This window comes from Arachis duranensis, chromosome 10 (genome assembly GCF_000817695.3).
Source record: "Arachis duranensis cultivar V14167 chromosome 10, aradu.V14167.gnm2.J7QH, whole genome shotgun sequence".
NCBI classification, from domain to species: Eukaryota; Viridiplantae; Streptophyta; class Magnoliopsida; order Fabales; family Fabaceae; genus Arachis; species Arachis duranensis.
In genome coordinates, this window is record NC_029781.3 from 105,714,055 (window position 1) to 105,730,650 (window position 16,596).

At 32.8% G+C, this 16,596-nt stretch overlaps 1 protein-coding gene and 1 pseudogene across 1 annotated transcript; both read left to right on the top strand.

Moving 5' to 3' along the window:
• Positions 1-547: 547 nt before the first annotated feature.
• LOC107471704 (putative disease resistance RPP13-like protein 1) lies at positions 548-3,466 on the top strand (annotated as a pseudogene).
• Positions 3,467-6,108: 2,642 nt separating this feature from the next.
• LOC107471891 (probable CoA ligase CCL6) lies at positions 6,109-15,094 on the top strand. The gene is made up of 19 exons (XM_016091417.3): positions 6,109-6,369; positions 7,230-7,293; positions 7,410-7,502; positions 7,614-7,670; positions 9,971-10,019; positions 10,142-10,218; positions 10,312-10,351; positions 10,458-10,552; positions 10,643-10,807; positions 10,930-11,040; positions 11,162-11,249; positions 11,352-11,418; positions 11,499-11,574; positions 11,675-11,792; positions 12,307-12,552; positions 12,937-13,076; positions 13,191-13,373; positions 14,421-14,540; positions 14,799-15,094. Exons 1-19 carry the CDS (start codon positions 6,221-6,223, stop codon positions 14,844-14,846), a joined length of 1,986 nt encoding a protein of 661 aa, XP_015946903.1. The 5' UTR covers positions 6,109-6,220; the 3' UTR covers positions 14,847-15,094.
• Positions 15,095-16,596: the final 1,502 nt, after the last annotated feature.

A 16,596-nucleotide genomic window follows, 5' to 3' on the forward strand; every position in this document is an offset into this window, starting at 1 on the left:
CGGTGGCTCTTCTATCCACGATATACAACAATAAGAAGAAGGAAGGGACAATCCCAAAAGAAAAAGAATATATGATGGCAAAAAATTAAGAAATCAGTAATAATGATCAATAATCAATTTTAATGAAAAGACTGAGTGCAAATTACTTTTTAATCAAAAACCCTAGTAGAGAAACAGTATGTATGTATTCCGTACTCAAGGAGAATGAGAGAAGGAGAGAGGAGGCGAGCAGTTGAAGGTGAAATACGGTGAGGAAGATGACCATGCCATCAGAAAAAATAAGGGGAAGAATGTGAATAGGTGTGTATCTGGTGTTAAGGAGGGTTCTTTTCGAGAGGAGTTAGAAAAGTCATTCAAGGTCTCTTTTAAAGATAGTCATTGGTGCAGAAAAATCTAAAACATTTGCATTAATAAAGTCTTTATTTAGAGATGGTATCAGTGACACGTAAACAGAATGATTCTCATTATAAACTAAATTTAGCAATGTTATAATAGATTTAATATATATACTTGGTTGGCATTAGAGTTGGTTGAAGATAGAGTGAGAATGGAAAGTGTTCTGTTTCAAACAGGCATAGTCTCTGCTTCTTTGCAGGTTATCCTTGACAGATTCACAAGCTTTGCTCATAAAGAGCTTTCTCTTCTCTTTGGTTTTGACAACAACGACCTCAACAAGCTTGAAAGGACACTCTTCAAGGTTCAGTCTCTTGTTGACAATGTTAGAGCCATTAATCACTCATCTTCTTGTTCTTCTCATAATAAGGCCCAACACCTTTGGCTCAGGGACACTCAGAATGCCTTGCATGAAGCTGAGGACTTTCTAGATGAACTTGCCTTGGAAATCTCAAAACTTGCTTCTGCTGATGTCAACCTTGACTTCACCAACAAGGATCAGGTCAGGAACTTGGTCTTTTCTAAGTTTAAGTTTAGTATTCCCTCTCAGATGGTTAAGATGCAGAATAAACTAGAAGAGTTAGCTAGGGAAATGGATGGTTCCTTTGTAGATGAATTGCACAAATTGGGTATGCTTTGTTCTACTGTAGGCAATTTTCAAACTAGTTCGTTATTGGATGAGTCGGTTGTAATTGGAAGAGAAAGTGATAAGAGGGAAGTTATAAAATTGTTGTTGGATGAGGAAATGGGGGGAAGGTCGAATCTTTCAGTGATTGCGATTGTGGGCATGGGGGGTGTGGGAAAAACTACTCTTGCTCAACTTGTCTACAATAATGTTGATGTGGATAGCAACTTTGATTTGAAAATTTGGGTATCTGTTTCTGTTGAGTATAACATAGAAAGAGTCACAAGGTCAATTGTTGAGTGTGCTTGTAGATGGCTTCTGGGATGAGGATGAACATAATTGGGATGTGTTGTGCTTGCCATTGAGAGTTGCTGCTCGAGGGAGTAGAGTACTGGTGACGACACGAAGCATGCTTGTTTCAAGAATTGTTGCCACTGCTTCTCCTTACCAGTACCATTTGAAGACTTTGTCTGATGAAGATTGTTGGGAATTGCTTAAACAAAGAGCATTCTCAAACATGAGACATGATACTAACAAACAATTAGAATTGAGGGAAACTGGCTTCAAGATTGCACAAAAATGTGATGGGCTACCACTGGCAGCTAGAGTTCTCGGAAGTGCCCTACGTTTTAGATCCGATGAAATGGATTGGGATGCTGTCCTGAAAAGCAACACATGGGACATTCCAGAGAATCGAAGTCAAGTAATTCCAGCATTGAAGCTAAGTTATGATCTTTTGGATGCTTGCTTGAAAAGGTGTTTTGCCTATTGCTCTATTTTTCCTGCAAGTTTTGAATTCAAGAAGGATGATTTGGTCCAATTGTGGGTGTCAGAAGGCTTTGTTCAACCAAGAGGAACAAGAAGAGCTGAAGACATTGGCAAACAGTATTTTGATATATTATTTCAAAGGTCCTTTTTTCAATGTTCACACCAAGATCTTCAAACTCAGCCAGTGTATAAAATGCACAAGCTCATTCATGACCTTGCTCAGTTTGTTTCTGATGAAGTTTGTCTTAGAATGGAGGATGGCAAGTCATTGCCATGGGGTGATTTGAGATGTGTCAGACATTCATCTTTGGTATGTAAAGACATTAAGGTAGAAACTCTGAAGGCTTTCCTTAAGTGTGGTCGTCTGAGAACTTTCATTCTGCTGTCTCAAGGTGTGTGCCAAATGGATCAAATCCCTTATGAGTTTTTTCTGAATCTCAGATACATAAGGGTGCTGAATTTGAGCTTTTCCAATATCAGTGAGCTGCCTAACTCAATTGGAACTTTGAAACACCTCCGTCACCTTGATGTCTCGGAAACTCATGTTGAGAAGCTACCTGAATCAGTAACAGATTTAAATGGGATAGAGATACTTAAGCTCAACAACTGCTTCAAACTACTTCAGTTGCCCAAAAAGATGAAAAATCTTACCAACCTCAGGCACCTTGAACTGGACATAAAACGCCAAATTAGTTCTATGCCAAAGGAAATTGGAAAGTTAACAAACCTTCAAACCTTATCAGCGTTTATTGTAGGCAAAGAGAAAGGACAATGCATAGAAGAGCTTAAAGACATGAGATTCCTTCATGGGTCCATATGTTTAGTCAATCTTGAAAATGTGACTAATATGAGAGAAGCCGTCGCGGCTAAGTTAGAACAAAAGCCTTGCTTGGAAGGCTTGGAGTTGCAATGGAATGAGTTTAAAGATGGCCTAGAAGAGCAACAAATCTTGGCTGGTCTTCAACCTCATAACAGGATCAAATGGTTAACTATAACAGGTTATGGTGGTTTTATGTTTCCAAGCTGGTTGGGAAACCCAACATTTTGCAAGATTGAGAGAATTCTTTTGCAAAATTGTCGTTATTGTAAAGTCTTCCCTTCTCTTGGCCAGCTTCCAATGCTTAAACATCTTTATGTGGAAGAGATGCATGATTTGACACGTGTGGATGACGAGTCCCAAGGTCCAAATAGTTTTCCATCTTTGCAGTCTCTTACATTTCATAATCTGCAGAACTTGCAACAATGGGAGGATTTGAAAGCAGGGGATATGCCTAACCTCACTCATCTTACAGTAGTAGATTGTCCAAGCTTGAATTTTCTTCCTTCGCTTCATTATCTTACAAGACTTGAGAGCTTAGAGATTTCTCAATGTCCCAAGCTTCAATGCTTACCAGCAGAAGGTTTACCGGATTCACTAGAATGTCTAATCATCATAGATTGTTGTGTTCTGAAGGAAAGATGCAGAGTTCATGAAGGTGAAGATTGGAACAAGATACAGTCCATCCCCAAAGTTGAGATTGATTATGAGGATATATTTTGGTGACAACAACATTGAAGAAAAAGGTTTGAATCATAGTGTCAATAATCAGGAACAAATATTATTGTTCTTCAATAGTACTTTAGGATATCCAATATGTAGTGGAACTAATTTAAACTAAAATCATTCAATAGTGTAAATTCTTACCCAAAGTTTTTTGTTGAAATTTTATTTTATTTTATCATCTTAGATAAGTCTTTGAATAAGAGATATTCAAGAAAACCGTTATTTTCAAATCTTTCTTCTCTAGCAAACACAAATGGAGCTCCGATCTACGGCGGATTAGTCCTTGTCCTACCGGTCGAAGGATACCGTGGAAAACAAAAAAAAAATGCTCAATGGATTATTTTTTAGGATATTATCTTAATTAACGTTGTCTAAATTTTATAAATCCTAATTATTTAGGAATAAATAAAATTTAAAAATGAATTGTTATTAGTGAACGGAAAAAAGAAAAATAGAGTATTAAAATAGAAGAGTGTTAGGGGGTCAACAAAATTGTGATGTGTAGCTATTAATTAGCCATCATAAATATTTTTAACGGTGTAAGATGATATAGGATTATTCATTTTTCTTTTAATAGTTAAGTGTTGACTAAATTTTAATAAAAACACTGATCCCTAGACTTTCTCATTAAAATAACTTATTTGTGTCACGTGTTAACAAAGTTATCAACTCATCACTATATTATGAAATGTAAATTTCACACAAATAAAACTCACACTTAATTCTATATTTATATATAAAAATGAAATGATGGATCCACAAATAAATACATCTAACATTAGTCATAGAATTATTTCCCTAAAAAGAAATAAAAATCATACCTTTCGTATAAGATTTTTTGTGCAAGATATGTCATTATATATTTATATCGATCATTGCATGGCCTATGCATGCCTAGATAAATACATGCATGATTAATGTTGTATGGAGCATTAAAGTAGCACAGAAAGTTAGGCGTGACTTGTGACTTGTGAGTATGTAATATATTTTCAATTTGCCACAATTTGATGTATTTACTCTCGTTTTAATGTTGAGAGAAAATTGTCTCTATTTCTGGTAATAAAGCTTGACTTAGTCGGTATAATTTAAACTTACAAAGTGCATATCAAGAATAATATGCTTATTAATATATTCTTTAATTTTTCCTTCTTTTTAAATTTTATTTCATTGGCGTGAAGACTTTGCAACTTAAGAAGGAATGACATGGTAAACATAATCTAATTATCTAACCGTTTAGATTGCCAAACAAGAAAATTGGCTGTCTCCAACACCTTAATTTATTGGTTGGTTAGAAATCATATGATCTGTTTTTCCAAAATGTCAAACTTATGTAGCAAATTTCCTTGTCGTACTATTCAATTAATTAAGATCTGTTCAACCATCTAAGATACTATAGCAAATTTTCCTTTCGTCATGTTAGTCCTACATTAATTAGTCTCACAATTAGTAGTACTTTATTTTATATTTTATCATTTTCACATATTAATAAAGCAACTGTTATTTTTCTAATTTTGTTTTAATTACACGTCAGTAACTAGTTTAGTATAAAATTAAGGACTTGTTTTAATTACACAACTGTTATCTTTTTTTTAATGATATTTTTTAAAAGAATCTTTTACAAAAGTAAAAGTGATTTATGTTTGAATATCTCAGATAAAAAAAGATATTTTTATTTTTTTAATATTTTTATTTTTACTATTAGAAATTTGCTAAATACACTAAAAAAAATTTTCATTAAAAAAAAATTTATCGATTTACTGGCGCCAAAACAAGCACTAAACAGGGGCATTTTAATTTTAATTTCTTTAATTCTTGTATATTAGTTCTAATTAAATGAAAAATATTAAATTAATAATTATAATAGCAAGAAAAATTAAAAGAAAAACAATTTTGTTACACCAATTCCCAACTGCATGCATGAATAATTGTCCTATATATATATGCAAATCTTCTGGACCTTTAAGAAATAGTGGTTGAAGAAGCTACTAATAATAGCATGGGAGAACATGTTGAAGAATGAAGAATAATTAATAGGTATAGCATGGTAGGGACAAAATTTTGGCACACACTACACTACAAATAATAAGCATTATGATGATGCAAGAAAGTTTTGACAATATGTGTGTGCTGAAATTCTCAAACTAATTAAAACATGCAGAATAATAGCCGGCAATATTGGGTACCATATTATGTTTACTTTTCTTAAGGGATTATTAATTATGTTATGGTCCCTCTCTATATTATGTACTATACCTTTCATGCTTGTTAATTATACATGCAGTATGTATAATTGTATAGCACTAAATTAGCTGGTTTTCTTGCAGGATTTCAGGGTGCATTGTTGGGAAGCCATGTGGTTAAATATCTGTAAATTAATTTGTATATTGGGATAATCACATAATTAGGGTGATAACACTGATAAGATTCACCAAACTTTCACAGCCATTAGCACATAACAATCAAGTATATAAATAGAGGGTATGGAGAACTAGTCATGAATTGAAGAAAACATGCAACATCTAGAGGAAAAGACAAAATTAAGATTTTGAGAGAGAGTGATTAATAAAATCAAAGCTGGAAAAAACTGTTATATATATAAAGGTAGAGAGACTAGAGAGTAACCTGTCCCATAAGTAATTTAAGTTGTGAATTTATTGCATAGGATTGGCTCAACCAACTCTCCTAACACTTTTCTCTTACTGTCACAGATACTCACATGCAAGCTAAGATTGCAACAACCTCTCTCTCTTTATTTATGACACAATTATTGCCCCATAAAACCCCACTTGTGTTGTGTGTGTTATAGACCTGCAAGGCAGTAAAATACATAGAGTTTCTGAATCAAATCAGTAACCTGCAGTGCAGTGCAGTGAACATTGTTATTATTGAGAATGGCAGAGGTTTATACTGTGAAAGTTGAGGAAGGAAGAGAAGCAAGTAATGGAAAGCCCTCAGTAGGAGCTGTGTATAGATGCATATATGCCAAAGATTCTCTCTTGCAAGTACCTCCTCAGTTACATTCACCTTGGGACTTCTTCAGGTCACTTTCTTCTTTTATACCATTCTTTTTTTTTTTCATTAGTTTTTAGGAATTATGAAAAATACACAAGTTTTTTATTTATGGGACAAAAAAAAAATGTATTTGTGTTATTGTCTTTTAAAAGATATCGAAAATATCGAGTTTTTATGTCTTTTTCTTAAAGAAAATATCCAAATATGTCTTAATAGCACTCTTTAAATTTAGAATATAATATCTTAATATTTTAAACCTTAAACATTTTATTTTTTTACACTATATATTCTACTTTTAGATTATGTTATTAGGATATCTGTTAGTGAAAACTTATTTTAACATAGAATTATGGAAATGAATAGAATTTATCATGCATCTTTGCATAATAAGCTTTTCCATTTGTAGCTTTGAACAAAATAATGCTTTCTTTTATTAAAAGGGTGATTAATTGTTTCAAAATGAGCTTGTTCTGTATTAGTATTCAGTTTAGATCATTTGTAATTGCACAATGTAATTGTGACCATAATCACACTGACCAAATCACAATGCATATAATAGCTGCATATGCTAATGTTACTTAACATGTGTTTACTGGCTTTAATTAACTAGTCTGTATCAATGCACATGTTAGTTTTATATATCCTTAATTTCTTGATTTTAATACATCAATTTATCAATTAAATGCTATTTCATTCTAATAATGATTCTCTAATCTATCCAGATTAAACAATGGTTGCCAAATAAATAATGAATTTGTTTTGATTGAAAACAAGATTAATATAACAAGTATAGCAGTTTATTTGAAGAAGATTCATGGAACAAACAGTATAATGGTAATATTTGGTTTTAGAACTTTCCTTAGCAGTTTTAATGTTTCCTTTTGGCAGGGACTCTGTTAAGAGGAATCCCAACTGTCGAATGCTCGGCCGGCGTCAGAAAACAGAATCCAAGGTACTATAAGTCTATGAATTTGTATAATTTATGTAATCGATTCCACCTAATAAAAAAAAATCTGTTATTTCTGTTAACCCTTAGAATATACTGAGAAAATTGAGGTGAATTATTAGGAGGCAGGTCCCTATGCATGGCTGACATATCAAGAGGTTTATGATGCTTCTATCCAAATGGGTTCTGCCATGAGAAGCCTAGGGGTTAATCCTGTGAGTATGCAACATTTTATTGCTCTTACAATGTTCTTGATAGTTTTAAATGTGAATCATTGCATGTGAATTCATAATCTAATTCTATTGTTTTTGTTTTTTTACCATAAGGGTGATCGTTGTGGCATTTATGGATCCAATTGCCCTGAATGGATTATTGCAATGGAGGTATAGAATTTGTAAATAGTAAAATTATTATTCACATTTGATCTAAGGCTAATCAATACCTCTAATAAACAAAAAAAAAATACTTTTCTATATATTCTATTTAATTTTTTCCCTTCAAAACAATGCTTTTTTTATATAAAAGAAAATAATTATTCCAGTATTCTATGTGACATGAAGGAAATTATTCCCAATTCAATAACTAAAATTAAAAATAATAAAGATAACTGGTACTTTCACTCTTATTTTTAAAAAAAGTTACATATACTATTATCAATGTAATTTAGGTATTTATAATTGATGCTTTTAGTGGCTAAGAGAAGGGCGGTTGAATCTTAGCCCCATTTTTTGCTTGATTGCATTTGCTGACTTGTTGGACCAATTCTAAAAATTTTTAGTCTTTTTATCTCATCACTGCACACGAGACTTTTTCTTTTGTCTCGTCCTTATCCACGAGACTTTTCTTTTTGTCTCGTCCTTAGCCACGAGACTTTTCTTTTTGTCTCGTCACTTGGCAAGAGATAATTTTGGATTTTACTCCTGTGAAGTAGAAACAGAAATGGAGTAGAAAGGAGAAGAAGATTACACCAGATATATCCTGGTTCAGCTGCTAAGTGTAGTACAGCCTACATCCAGTCTCCATCACAAACATGATGGAATTTCACTATAATCAATCTGATTACAACTTGTAAAGTGCTAACCCAACTTACAAGGGGATTCCCACAGAATCATGAAACACAACATAGATGAACAAAGGACCTCTAAGACATCTATGACTTTTTTCTTTTAATTTTACACTCTCTGCCTTTTTCCGCTCTATGGCTTTTTCATACAAACCTCACTTGTTTGCCTTTTTCCATGAGACTCAAGACATGACAAAATTAAACAGAAAAATACAAAACTGAATACATTGAAGGAAAAGAGAAAACTGTTAGCTCAGGTAGCTCTGAGAACTCTGTGCCTTGCACTCTCAAATTTTTTCTCCTTACTTCAAACAATGGCTGTTCTCTCTTTTTAAAGAAGAGGGAAGCCTCCACACTTGAAGCCACACCCAAACCAACTTCTTCCTCCTTCAAGAAACAGAACCGGTTCGGCCACATAAAGAGAGAAGAGATAACCATGCAAAACCCATCATGCAATTACCTCTAGTCCTTTCTTGATCACCACTCTTCATCAATCCGAGCTCTCCATCATTGGCTTGCTCTCCAAGATGGATTTCTGGCCCTTGATGCTTCATGATGATGATGACTTCATCTGCTTCAATCTCTGCCTCAACCATCACTTCGCCACTCTAGCTACTTCCTGTGATGGTTGAACAGAATCAAAGACAAACCATGCTTCAAGAATCTCCCTGACTGGCCGAATCTTCATCCTCCTTTTTGAGCATGAAGAGCTCGAGATTACCTCACCAAATCTAACCACATTTGGTGAAAATCTCAGCCACTACATAACTTTCTTTTTCTTTTTCGTGCCATCAACTCGATGGTCTTTAGGCATGCAACTTCTTCTTTTTCTTTGTTGATGAGCATAGCGTCCATAGCTTCATGGACAAGGACCGAAGAAGAAACAAGAAAGAGATGAGAGAGAATAAACAACTTAGAAGAAAAATAATTCAATGTGATAAACCACTTTGTTGGTAAAAGTTGCTTTTACTTCCCTAGCTTAGAGTGGCGTGTAGTCATTATGGCCATCAATCAATTCAGCTAAACTTTTTTCTCTCATATTTCCCAGGCATTAATTAACAATGTAATAGATTTTGAAATCCATCACATGGTTAAAAGCTTGGATCCGTTGGAAGCATTTTGCTTTCATTTTATCTTGGTTTCGGACCAAGTTTGGAAGCATTCATCAACAATAAGATTTGGGCTTTGTAGCATTAAAATTAAAACTGGCCCAACTAGTTATCATTTGCTTTCCTGATGAATTTTGTTTCGGATCAAGTAAGAAACTTTCATCAAAATTAACCATGGGCTTGGTTGTAACAATATTGAGCTTGACCCATCAATATAAAAATTCAGCCACTCAATATAAAACATGCAGCAAGGCTGATTATTGGGCTTAAATCAGAAACTCATTTTTCGGCCCAATATAAAATCTGCACAACAAAATTATTAATTAAGTAAATATGAATTAAGATCAAATTAATAATTTTGTAATTAAATATTTTAATAATGTTTGTTCATCATCAAAATTAAATAAGAGTTTTCCAAACTCATCAATAATGTGTTTTAAAGTTCTATTATTATCTTATTCCAACAAGATATAATCACTTGATTCAATTTTATTTTTACCCTGTTTTGTAGGCTTGCAATAGCCATGCAGTAACATATGTTCCATTATATGATACCCTTGGTATGATTTTTCCTTCCTTTCTTAGAATATTTCTTAATTTGGAGCTTTTTTACTCAACAATCAGCACTCATAATGTAACATAGTTTCTCTTTCTTATAACATGGAATTATAATGCCTACCAGGTCCTAATGCAGTGGAGTTTATTATAAATCATGCTGAAGTTTCAATAGCATTTGTACAAGAAAATAAGATTCCATCTGTAAGTTTTTTTTTTTGTTTCCCTAGCTAGCACAATAATTTATTTGGAGTAGAAATTTAGAATAATGTCAATTTTGATTTCATGTTTGTGCAGATTTTGTCTTGTCTTGAAAGGTGCTGTTCAAATCTCAAAAGTAGGTTGAACATATTTCTATATTAAACCTTAATGATTCCTAGCTAGTTAGATTATTAAGTGTTTTTCCTCATTCATTTGGTGAATTAATTAAAATAATGGTGTAGCTATTGTGAGCTTTGGAAGTGTTTCAAGCACACAAAAGAAGGAAGCTGAGAAATTTGGAACATGTTGCTTCACATGGGGAGAGTTTCTACACTTGGTATAGAAACATGCTTTATAATCACATTGAGTATTCTTTCATAATTTTTTGCAATAACATATTCTTCTCTATTTTGTCTTTGTCTATCAGGGAAGTTTGGACTGTGATCTACCATCAAAAAAGAAGACTGATATTTGCACAATAATGTACACAAGTGGAACAACTGGAGATCCCAAAGGTGTTGTCATCAAGAATGAAGCTTTCATGGCTGAAGTCTTGTCTATTGACCAAATAATTTCACTAACAGACAGAGTGGTATGCTATAAGAAGTTTTATTCTTACTTCATTAGCATCTTAATCTTCTTTTGTTACAAAAAGTTATTACCTCTTAAGATATATGACAATTAAAGAAAGTTGTGAAATTGGAATATTTGTAGGCAACAGAGGAAGATGTATACTTCTCCTTTCTTCCTCTTGCACATGTATATGACCAGATAATGGAAACTTATTGCATCCACAAGAACTCTTCAATAGGATTTTGGCAAGGGGTGAGTAAGACTTCCATATTCACTTCATGAAATATAATTTGGTTTAATTTAATATCATTTCCATCTTATATTATATACTTTTTAAGGCATAGTTTTGAATTTTTCACACTAAATATTGCAGGATGTTAGGTTCCTGTTGGAAGATATTCAGACACTAAAACCAACCATATTTTGTGGTGTCCCTAGAGTTTTTGACCGTATTTATGCTGGTAATTAATTATCTTCTTCTATGATATTATCATATATGAAAATAATGCTCCAGTATTTTTTAATTCTAAGCTCCTCTTTCTTTTTTTATTTTGCAATTGAAGGTATAAACAACAAGGTTTCCTCTGGAGGAGCACTGCAAAGTGCATTGTTTCATTATGCATATAACTAGTATGTTTTATCACTAATTAATCTCTTTGACAGTTTTAATTACCTATTCATATGTAAACTAATCTTGACTCTAACAACAGCAAGTTGAGAAATCTAGAGAAGGGTCTTCCACAACACAAAGCAGCACCTTTGTTTGATAAGCTTGTGTTTGATAAGGTATGCTTTAAACTTAAATCAATACTTTACTAGCAAGATAGAAAACTCATGAAAGATTGAATTAAAAAGCTAAGACATTATTGGTTTGAATAATTGGTAGACAAAACAAGCATTAGGTGGACGAGTTCGAATCTTGTTATCAGGAGCTGCTCCTTTGCCTAGACATGTTGAGGAGTTTATGAGGGTCACTAGTGGATCTACATTATCACAAGGATATGGTATTAACTTTGATCTTTCAGTGTCTTTGAGTAGAGATGAAAATGGGAATTTTAAAATCTTATAAGACACGGGACACGCATACATATAAAATATAAATTATTTTTTAGATAAAGCGTAATAATATTTTGATATTTTATTGATATTAAAATAGAAATTAATTTTTTAATTATATTTTAATATCTTATTTTAATTATATCAAGTATTTAAAATATTTTTTGTTTTAATAAATAATAATATATACTATATCTAAATTTATTTCTAGAATATATGTTAAGAATAAGACTGAACACGCCGACGCGTGATGGTATTTAGGTGTGTCCAAGCGTGTCTGGTGAAGAATTTTTTATTTTATATTAAGACACGTTTTGGACACAGCAGACACGTGTGTCGGACGAGTGTCGATGAGTGTCGTGTCCAAAATATGTTCGACACGCGAACACGACAATTTAGCAAAGTGTCCGTGCTTCATAGGATGAAATTGTTGATGATTGTATATTCAATTTGATGTAACAGGTCTTACTGAAAGCTGTGCTGGGTGTTTCACAGCAATAGGTGATGTGTATTCAATGACAGGAACTGTTGGAATCCCCATGACAACCATTGAAGCAAGGCTTGAATCAGTGCCTGAGATGGGATATGATGCACTTTCCAGTGTGCCACGTGGAGAAATTTGCCTCAGAGGTGTTAGCTTGTTCTCTGGTTATCACAAGCGTCAAGATCTTACTCATGAGGTTATGGTTGATGGCTGGTTTCATACAGGTAAATGTTAACTATGCAGAATATTAAAACCTGTTACGTTGCCTCTAAATGCGAGAAATTCTTAGTTGCTCTCAGAGTTAACTAAAGTGACTTAGGTGAAAACTCAGGTGCAGTCGACTTCACGTGAAGTTGATATCTGAGAATCGTTAGACATTTGACTGATTTGACTAAAGTTTTATCTAACGGTTCTCAGATATCAACTTCACATGAAGTCAACTTCACCTAAGTTTTCACCAGTGACTTATGCCACGTACACTAAAGTGACTTTGTTATAGATACCGACTAGTGACTTGTCATTTAATTAATAAATCAGTGCAAGAGTTATAAGTTATAACTTGAACTCTAAATGCAATATGTAAAGGCTTGATTTGGAAATCATTGCAGGTGACATTGGAGAGTGGCAACCAAATGGAGCAATGAAAATCATTGATAGAAAAAAGAACATCTTTAAGTTGTCTCAAGGAGAATATATTGCTGTGGAGAGCATAGAGAACAAGTATCTGCAATGCCCTCTTATAACTTCGGTGTGTTTCTATATAAACTCAGAGAATCAGCACTTATAATATAGCATTGTAATTCTTCTCAATTACTAAACTTATGTTGTTAAATATGGATAACAAATTTCCTTCCGGATGCAGATTTGGGTGTATGGAAATAGTTTTGAGTCATTCTTGGTGGCTGTGGTGGTTCCTGAAAGAAAGGCCCTTGAGGATTGGGCAATTGAGCATAATTTGACTGCAGATTATAAATCTTTATGTGATAATCTGAAGGCAAGAAAATACTTATTGGATAACCTCAACAGCACTGCTCAGAAACACCAAGTATGTATATGAAATTCTGCATCTTAATCCTACTAGAGTGGGACCGCGCAATGCGTGGAGATGTAAATTATTTATATTATATTGTATATTTTAATAAATGTTATATTAAAAATATTTTAGAGAACATATTAAAAATAGATTTTGAATTTATTTATTTTTAAAAAATACATAGGTTATTTATATTAGAGTTATACAAAACTGCATTTTTATTTTTTTATTTTTTTCATTTTTTGATTTGCATTAATGGCTACACTTTGTCTTTTCTTAAAGTTTTTTTGTATGTAAATAATTAAAAAAAATAAATGAATGAGAATGAAAAACATATAAAAATGTTATATTAAATTTAAAAATTTTTTGACAATTAGTATGAGAGATTAAGAAATGAAGAGTAGTAACAGTCTTAATATGTATAAGTTGTAGAATTTGAATATTTGTAACTGAAATTTTTTATAATTATTATTATTATGACACTTTTAATGTATGTTTATTGCATTTAATTAGTACTTGATGTTTCAATTGAATAATAATAGATAAGAAGTTTTTGTTTTAATTTAAATATTTTACTAAATAATGATTGGTTGATTTTCATTTTTTGCCAAGTTATTAGAATTGCTGATGTGACATCATTAATAAAGAAAAGATGGCTTAAACTCATTGTAGAAAGAGTTGGTATAAACTTTTATATATTATAAATAGATAGATAGGTAGATGCTGCTTATATATGATAATAGTATAGTATATTATTTCTAGTAAAAAAATAACTGTCCTATTAATAAAATTTAGACAATATTAATTTTTCATATCCATAATATTCCTATTTTTTCCCCTATTATATCTCCTACTAAGCAGGACAAAGTGCAAAACTTTGTAATTGTTGTATTATACTCCTATTATTAAGAGGGGAGAGAATAATGAAAAAGATAATACTAAAATACATTTGTCCACTAATCCATATACATAATTAATCACTTTCGTGTAGGCATTTATAACAATATATATACTCTATTTTGTTCATACTAATTAAATCTTTGACTTGAACTCTCTCAGCTTAGAGGATTTGAGCTGCTAAAGGCTGTTCATTTGGAACCAATTCCCTTTGACATGGAGAGAGATTTAATAACCCCAACATTCAAGTTGAAGAGACCACAGTTGCTCAAGTATTATAAGGTTTGTCTTCAAGCCGTGATCAATATTTCATAACCCTGTTTCACTTCAAACCTTACAAGTTTTTAGTGGTTTGCTTGTTTCTTTGTTTATTTATTTAACTCCTTCATATAATGATATGATTTAGAATTTGAACAAGCCTATAAATGTAAATTGGTTTTAGCTTCCTTGTATCTGGATTCAAGGGCTATCTATGAATTACAATGAGATGTTTGAGTGCCTCAATTTGATAAACTAATGTTACTATACAAACATGCGCAGAACCATATTGAGGAACTATACAAGGAAGCAAAGGGAACAAAGGTGTAAACCATATAACAAGAGGGTACCCTGTAGTCCTACATTATGCTCTGATAGTAATTTTTACCAGTTGTGTTAGAAGCCATTTGGTTTCTTGTAAATATATGTCTATGAATGAACACTAAGTGATCAACAAAATTTAGCTGTCGTTCCTTGTATTGAAGTGATTAAGTGTCTGTAATTCTGTATGCTACATTCCACGTGTGTAATTTGTCAACATTCATTAATAAAATTATTTTGAAAATTCCAAAAAGCTATGAATTCCCTTGCCTTGAAAAATCAGTTTCTTTTATTTTACTCCTTTTTTTCCCATAAACTGTTAAACACTTAAACTCCTAGGGTATGTATGTTTGATTAAAATTGTCCATCCCATTTTTATTAGTCAACCAAACACATCCCTAATGTTATCTTCACACTACAAACTAAGGATGATGTTAATTGTGTAACATAATAGAGTTTGTTTTTTGTATAGCTGTCAAGTTGGTTAGTTTGTTAGACATAATTATAGCATTATTAGTTAGTAATTTATTTTCCCTTTTGCTATATATATTGTAATTGGTACTCAGTACTCTGTGGTGGTTCTTTTAATCAATTATTCTCTCTTTTCACTTCTTTTCAATTCTTCTTCCATTACTTTAAATTTCAATGACCTGAGAGTACATCACCAACCTTCTTCTTTTCTTATAATTATTTTTGTAATTCACTTGAATTTTAAGCTTGGTACCATTTTACATGGTATCAGAGCGAGAAGATCCAACTATGGCAGATAATTTAGCTAATCCGAATGCAAGCCTTCATCAAATTCCGCTGCAGATTTTGAGAATTTCACCGCTTTCATGCGTCAATTCTCTCAGTTCCAGGCACATCTTGGCAGATCTAGTTCCTCCTCTGCAATTTCTGATCCGATTAGCCCTTATTTTCTTCATCCAGGAGAAAGTCCTGGTTTGGCTCTAATTCCGCTTAAATTGACACCTCAAAATTATTATCAGTGGTCGCACGATATGTGGAGAGCACTCAGATCGAAGAACAAGGTGAAATTCCTCGATGGATCCATTCAAAAACCAGGTGAAGGTGATCCTAATTTTGAAGCATGGGATAGGTGTAACAATTTTCTCCTCTCCTGGATCAACCTCTCTCTCAGCCCTGAAATCGCTAAGAGCGTGATGTGGATTAGCTCAGCTCCAGACTTGTGGAATGATTTAAAACGTCGTTACTCACAGGGAGATGTCTTTCGAGTTGGTGCGTTAAAAGAAGAATTTTATGCACTCAAACAAGGTGATCTTACTGTTACCTCTTACTTTGCTATGTTGAAAGCTATTTGGGAAGAATTAGAAAATTTACGTGCTATTCCTAGTTGTGTTGCTTGTGTTAATGGATGTTCATGTGGATTACGAATTGTTCGAGACTATGCTTCTGAGGAATATGTTGTCAAATTCTTAAAAGGATTGAATGAGCAATATTCAAATGTTAAATCACAAATCATGTTAATGAAGCCGTTACCTGAAATCAACACAGTACTATCTATGTTAACCCAACAAGAGCAAGAATTGAATTGTGACCCGTCAAATAGCAACATAGTGACTAACTCTTTAGAGGTGCAAAACTCAACTAGAGGCGGTTCATTTTCTGGAAGAGGCAGAGGCCGTGGACGAAATTCAGGCAGAGGAGGAAATCAAAAATCTTATAGTCGAGGCTACACTTCAAAGTTTTGTAGCTACTGTAATCAAATTGGTCATTTAGCAGAGACATGCTATAAGAA

Coding starts and splice junctions, on each gene's coding strand:
- LOC107471891 (XM_016091417.3), top strand. CDS start 6,221: ATGGCAGAGGTTTATACTGTGAAAGTTGAGGAAGGAAGAGAAGCAAGT. Junction 6,370..7,229: donor TCACCTTGGGACTTCTTCAG/GTCACTTTCTTC, acceptor TCCTTTTGGCAG/GGACTCTGTTAAGAGGAATC. Junction 14,541..14,798: donor AGTTGCTCAAGTATTATAAG/GTTTGTCTTCAA, acceptor AAACATGCGCAG/AACCATATTGAGGAACTATA.